General features: G+C 38.4%; 1 protein-coding gene across 2 annotated transcripts; it reads left to right on the forward strand.

The window, feature by feature from the left end:
• The first annotated feature begins 1,319 nt into the window (after positions 1-1,319).
• Positions 1,320-5,894, forward strand: habp2 (hyaluronan binding protein 2). Of its 2 annotated transcripts, XM_053340739.1 has the most exons (11): positions 1,320-1,396; positions 1,642-1,749; positions 2,160-2,276; positions 2,407-2,523; positions 2,648-2,819; positions 3,473-3,564; positions 3,655-3,907; positions 4,029-4,171; positions 4,316-4,453; positions 5,284-5,429; positions 5,541-5,894. In XM_053340739.1, the coding sequence occupies exons 1-11, from the start codon at positions 1,384-1,386 to the stop codon at positions 5,697-5,699; spliced, it is 1,458 nt and encodes a 485-aa protein (XP_053196714.1). In that variant the 5' UTR covers positions 1,320-1,383; the 3' UTR covers positions 5,700-5,894. The 2 variants fall into 2 exon arrangements, with proteins under 2 accessions (XP_053196714.1, XP_053196713.1); XM_053340738.1 differs by having other exon boundaries at positions 3,473-3,907.
• Positions 5,895-6,685: the final 791 nt, after the last annotated feature.

Here is a 6,685-nt window from a genome sequence, read left to right on the forward strand (position 1 = left end):
TTACCACCAGTGCATGAACACACCACAGAGACAGACTTTTCAAATAAATCTACACTTTCAGCTTTTTTACCACAGAACAATCCTGCAGTGTAATGGATTGTTCCTTTCTAAGGTTTAAAAATTGCATGCTCATTTTTATGTGTGATTTTATTTCTTGTATATTGGTGGAAACCAATGAATCCCTGGAAGATGGAAAAAAAAACAATTTGATAATCTAAAAATAACATGTATTCCACAATGTTAAACAGTAATGTAAAGTGTTCTAACTAATAACTACAGTAGCAATTTCAATCACCTTTCAGTGTTTTCAGAGATTTTATTTCAGCCATACACAACACAGCATTATAGCAATGTGCTGTAAAGGATTGCAATACTAAGGCACCAAGTAATTTGACTGTTGTATGTATAAAAACTGCTGTCTAGATTATGTGATGCTGTATCAGCTGCTCTTGTTAGCAAAGCGAATCTTGCATGTTGAGAAATCTCAGGCCACTCTTTTGACATTTGACCATACTTTCAAAGATGTTCGAGTCAATTTCAAACAGTCTGCTTTAAAAGCACTCTGTGGCAACATTGCAGCTGAGACTGTATCTTTTAAAAGTATTTGTATGCTCGTTAAGATCTGGGTTATTTAAGTTGCCTTCAACTTTTTTACTTTTGATGACCTCTTCAAAAGATAAAATTCACAGGGCAAAAAAGACAACGTTTTCAATCACGTAACTTCTGTCAAATCAATGCAGGGTCCTAATGATTAACAGGTGGGTGGAGTACATTGGGAATATTTAAGAAGATGTCCGCAAAAAGCAAATCACAAACATCCACTGGTACCATCATGGCCAGGATGTGCCTCATCACGGTCTACTTAATAGCTTTACTTGGAGCCCCTACTGTGTTTGGACAGGAGTTGTATGTAAGTATATATATAATAACATAGGATGAGTGCTATTTGTTAGAAACATCTTTAAACACGCAGACCTTTTAGGAATCCATGCAATTGTTAAATATTTGGGACAAAAAAGCAGGCATGGAGGTTATTAAAATTGCTTGACCAGAGTTGATCAAAAGAAGACTTGAAGCGTGCATAATTGTTGTCATCTCACAACCAGTTACTATATATCCATGTTCATTTAGAAACTGTCCAGCCTCCAGCTGTAAAAATTTGGGACAGAACTAGAAAATGTTGTTTTTGTTACAGATAATCACAGAAGAGGACACTGATGGTAATTCAATTTAACTTCTAGTAACTAAATTGGACTTTATTGGTTTTTCATGTTGGAATGCTTCAATGTCTGTCTTTTCCTCGTAGATTATTATTATGACTTTGCCGCCGAAATCCCAGCTCAAGATGTTGATTTGACTCTGGATGACTGGTTGTACGAACTCATGGATGTCAAAGGTAAAAGACCTCTGACCCCTCCAATAGGAAAAATTGATGAGATAGCCAGTTTTTGCTGAGGCGCATGCAGCAGTGTAATGTGGGTATCTGCTCTGTCTCAACATCTACTAACCGAGAACTGATAGAGAAACAATCAATTGTGCTCTGGCCTAGAGTGGCCCAATTTGTTTGTTTTATGTTAACTGCATGTAAAACTTCACATAAGGTATTCATGCTATCAAGCATTTATGATTGTCTTCATGTAGATACATGTGAACCCAATCCATGTTTGAATGGAGGTCTCTGTGACACCACTCGTGACGGCTTTGTGTGTTCGTGCCCTGAGCCTTACACAGGAAAGACATGTCAGACAGGTAGGACTGTGTACCAGTACTCACTGATGTGGACTCTTTTTGAACATCTCCATTTTCATTTTCACTGTCCTTTGACTGACTCTGGAATCAACCACAGTTTATATTACATTGTATAACATCATGTATATCAGGGCTTTTATTACAATATGTTTTTTAAGTAAAAAGTAAAAGCGTAATAATGCTCATAAAATAATCAGAGAAAAACAAGTATGTATTTTTTCATCTTTCAATTTAAAGCCCTTATTTGTAGGATTTGAACAATTCCTACTTTAGCATCTCCAGTGGTGTTTAATTAGCAGTGGTGAAAATTCGGCACATAGTGAAGATACTAGATTTCAAGCTTGATTTTGTATGTATTAGGTGTGGAAGTGAGGAATTTTCCCTGAATTAATGCATCAAATGTTTTTTAGTGAAAGATGTTTGCCACAGTGCCAGATGTGGCCAAGGAACCTGTGTTTTCACATCTACCGCACCATTCTATGAGTGCAAGTGCCATCCTCCCTTCAAACCACCCCACTGCAGAAAAGGTCTGTTTTTATTAGGGAATTGTGTTATGAAATACATAGTCTTGTTTTTTGAGTTTCATAGTTTACCTTCATTTTATTTCACAAAGTTTGTATTGCATCAGACATTTATCTTTCTGACCTGCATTCACAGCTTCAGCCTGCAGACCCAATCCCTGTCAGAATGGAGGCACCTGCACAAAGGGTCCCAAACGTTCCTCCTTCCAGTGTTTTTGTCCCACTGGATATAGTGGGAAGTTCTGTGAAGTTCGTAAGTATGACTGTCTGTCTTGAATGGAAAACCAGACTGTAAAAACAACTTTTAGACCTTATATAATACCTGAGAACAAAGAGCTTAAGAGTCAACGGCCGTCTGTGTTGTTTCATGTTTCTAGGCCCGAACGACTGTTACCAAGAGGATGGAGAGTTTTATCGGGGCATGGTGAGTGTAACAGTTGATGGGGAAGACTGCCTGGACTGGAATTCCTATTTTATACTGCAGAAAGGTGGTGATCCTTTCAAACAGTATGCAGGCTTTGATGGAATTGGACCACACAATTATTGCAGGTAAGGAGTTCTTGTGTGTAAATATTGCATATGTTTGTTGTTGATATAGCCTTGTGTGTGCATAGAGTGCATAGAGTACATGTGAGGCACACTTAAACAAAACCTTTCTTGTTTGTTTCTGCTCATGTGTATTTGTAAAATTCTGCAGCATTTTTTGTTCTTATAATCTTTATAGATTGAGAGATTACATTAGAATCTCTTTTAAATCATTGCAAATGTTTTACAAAAAATATAACAGGCTGTCAAAATCCATAAATATAAACGACCTTTGCTTTGCCAGGTTGTGAGATAACGTTGTGTAGGAGCCATTTTCAGTTGTACTTTACATGTTTGCGTTTATGTGCACACCTCTGACCAGCAGATGGCGCTTCCTTGGTTCTGGTAGAATGATAGTTGTACTTAAAGGACTAGTGTGAAGGAATTAGTAGCATCTACCGATGAGCTTGCAGATTACAACCAAGTGAATACTCCTCCTCTTCCAAGCATGTAGGAGAACCCACAGTGTCTGTAAAACTCATGAAAAACACAAAAGGTCCTCTCTACGTCACAACATCTCACAACAGCAGCACCTCTGTGGCTGTTTAAGGGTAGTGAATAGTCCCTACACATTATGTTAAATATAGAGCTTGTATTAAAATCTCTCTTTATCAAAGGAACCCTGATGGAGATGATCAGCCCTGGTGTTATATCAACAAAAATGGCACACTGACGTGGAGCTATTGTAATGTCAGGAAATGCTCTGGAGGTAAAACACACATGCACACATACAGTACACACATACATCCTGGCCTTCTAATATCTCTTCTGCTCATTTTTGATCTTCTGTCCCTCCCAGCTCCAGCTACCCCACCAACCATCCATGAAACAGATCCAACCCCCGCTGTGGCCCCTGCCCAGTTCTCCCAGTGTGGGAGTCCACAGCCTGGCCGAGCGTCCAGGATCTTTGGAGGGAAAAAGTCTCTGCCTGGTGCTCATCCATGGCAGGTTTCCCTGCAGACCAGACCCAAGCACTCCTCCGGGCCCTTTAACCACATCTGTGGAGGCATCCTTCTTGAGTCCTGCTGGGTTCTCACTGCTGCACACTGCATGTAAGCTTTGTGTTGTTTTAGGATATGCACACTGTTTCAGATCTGTTTGATGTAGCTTTATACATGGACACACTCAAATGACTCATATTTAACCCTCTTGGGGGATGTGCTGTTTTTCCAGTAAAGCTGAAATGGAAATGCAAGTGGTGCTGGGAGGAGTGGACATAGGGAAGGATGAAGTATATGACCAGGTGATTCCTGTGGAGAGAGCTGTTGTGCATGAGGATTATAGGGAGAGCCCCTTTGCTCTTCATAATGATGTTGGTAAGATGAAAAGATTTCAGTTAAACATGTGATAATTCAGTTAAAGAGTCTCCACTCTTAAAAAGAAACGTATTATGTTTGTCGGAACCTGTATTTTAGTATTATCAATGATAGAGACAACATTCTTTGCTCTTTCCTGTGTAGCCATGCTTCAGCTGAAAGCCATCAACAAGCCATACTGTGCTAAAGAAACACGCTTTGTAAAGACAGCCTGCCTGCCAAACCAGCCCTTCGACAGTGGGACGGAGTGTGTGATCTCAGGATGGGGTGTGACTGAAACACGTGAGTATCATTTGAATCTAAACTTTCACCGACAGCCTGCAGGACAACTATTGTAACATAATGATCAGTGTGAAGCTGAAAGCTGAAAGCTGGAATTGCACCTGAATTATGCAGAGTGACAAAACAAAAAGAACAACCCAGCAACCAATACAATGAAAAATGTTTTAAACTTTGGCAGCTCATGGATATTCATCCAATTCACCTAGACCTATATCACGCATTTACATCGGAAAACAGGGTACTGTATTTCCTACTTTCTCATTTCAGGATGTAATTTCAAGTATGGTAGCACTCAGTTCACTTTATAAATGAAAACTAAATAAATAAAATAATAAATAAATAGCCACAAATAAACATGAATTAGTTATTAATTAAAATTAAAATCTTTTATCCATAGCTTTTTAACCTTTTTATTTACTATTGATTCTGATTGATTCAGATTTTGTTACGAAAATGATTTTTTTTTACTACCAGCAATGCATACAGACCCTGAAATATTTGTTTTAGTTGTAAGTTAAAAAAAATAGGTGTTATTTCCCTGCAAGTGTGTGTGTGTGCGCACAGCCTAGGAAATACATGTTCCAATTTGTCAGCCTTGATCAAACCTTTATGTTTAAACTGCAGCAATCATGATTAAAAACATAATGTATATGGATTTATGCAACAGATGTCACCAGTTTTGTTAACCCTAAAATTACAATATTGATATAAAAGACAAGAAAATGAAAGCTTTGAGTAAGCTTCTTTATCTTTTACCATTAAGACTTCAAATGTCATGGGGCCAGTTTGAACATCAGTTAATCTATTTGTTGTCTTTCTTTGGCACTTAGAGAAATATGGTACCAACCAGCTGCTGGATGCTCGTGTTCTCCTGATCTCCCAGGAGAAATGTAAAGCTCCCCATGTCTACGGAGACTCATTGGATGACAGCATGTTCTGTGCAGGCAACATGAAAGGAGGTGTCGACTCCTGCCAGGTGTGTTCACATGGATCACTTCATGAGTACTTGAGTGTGTGAGAGATATGACTTAATAGCATTCAAGTCAATAAAAAGAGAGAGAGTAAAAATACATCTCTATCCCTGCAGGGAGACTCTGGTGGTCCTCTGGTGTGTGAGCGTAATGGGACTCACTATGTCGTTGGAGTGGTGAGCTGGGGCGACGGATGTGGCAAGAAGTACAAACCTGGTGTCTATGCCAACGTCAGGAGATTTATTGACTGGATTAGTTATTATTTAATGCAATAAGCATGAATGTGGCCTAACTGATGCTGTATACAATAGTTACAGACTTGTCGCCACTGACTCTGACTCTCATTCCATCCAGAATGGGTGAGCATTAAACTTGTGACACATCACCTCATTATGTACTGTTATAACTCATCTATATCTCACTGTGTTCAAATGCTATAGGGTAGGTATACACAATGATGAAGGAGAGGAATTATACACACATCATGTTGATGCACGTAATTAGAGAGCAGCATCTATAAAAAAAAGTAACACCTGCACACTCACTCCAAGCCACAAGATTTAATCAGGATGTTTCAGTACCTGACATTGACTTGATTTGAGTTGGATTGAAAAGTTTTCCTCTTCTTTAAATTTTGTAGCCTGGAGTAAATGTGCGGGTGTTACTTTTATTATAGGTATGCATCATGATAATTAGAATTAGAACTGATTTTAAGTTTAATTGAAGTGCAATGTCTTGCATTATTGAAGCACAAAGCATGCATTTTCATTTCTTAATATCTTTTTTTATTTAAGTTTTTGATCATTTTAAAGGTGGACATTGTACAATATCCAGTAATATGAACCGTGATCATGATCAGTGTAGTTATTATTCAGGTATTTTTTTAAAAGAAAAGAAAAAAAGACAGACAAAGATATCAATGGACAGCTGTATAAACAAAAAATGTATGTCCTCTTACTACATTCCCAGTATTTACTGTCTTTTTTATTGAAACACATAACATAGATAACATGTACTGTACATAGATGCACACACAGAAAGAGCCTTCCACAAGGTTCTACTATATTATGCAATAATTTACAATCTGAGGCATAATTTGCACTGGGGAAATCCAGTTTGTGCCCCCCTTTCCTCAGGGTGTAGTTATTACTCACCGGAAATCCGGTCTCTGACACAGTTTAGGTATCAAAAAAAGGGAAAAGTGTGTCCAATGTTGTTGGTTATCCTCACCTTGCACATACCCACACAGCCCACACACCAC

This window comes from Scomber japonicus, chromosome 20 (assembly GCF_027409825.1).
Source record: "Scomber japonicus isolate fScoJap1 chromosome 20, fScoJap1.pri, whole genome shotgun sequence".
Lineage (NCBI taxonomy): Eukaryota > Metazoa > Chordata > Actinopteri > Scombriformes > Scombridae > Scomber > Scomber japonicus.

What these genes read in the sequence shown, in the direction of transcription:
- habp2 (XM_053340738.1), top strand. An exon ending in AGGAAAGACATGTCAGACAG is followed by an intron (nt 1,750 to 2,159) that starts GTAGGACTGTGT and finishes AATGTTTTTTAG; the next exon opens with TGAAAGATGTTTGCCACAGT. An exon ending in CTCACTGCTGCACACTGCAT is followed by an intron (nt 3,908 to 4,028) that starts GTAAGCTTTGTG and finishes CTGTTTTTCCAG; the next exon opens with TAAAGCTGAAATGGAAATGC.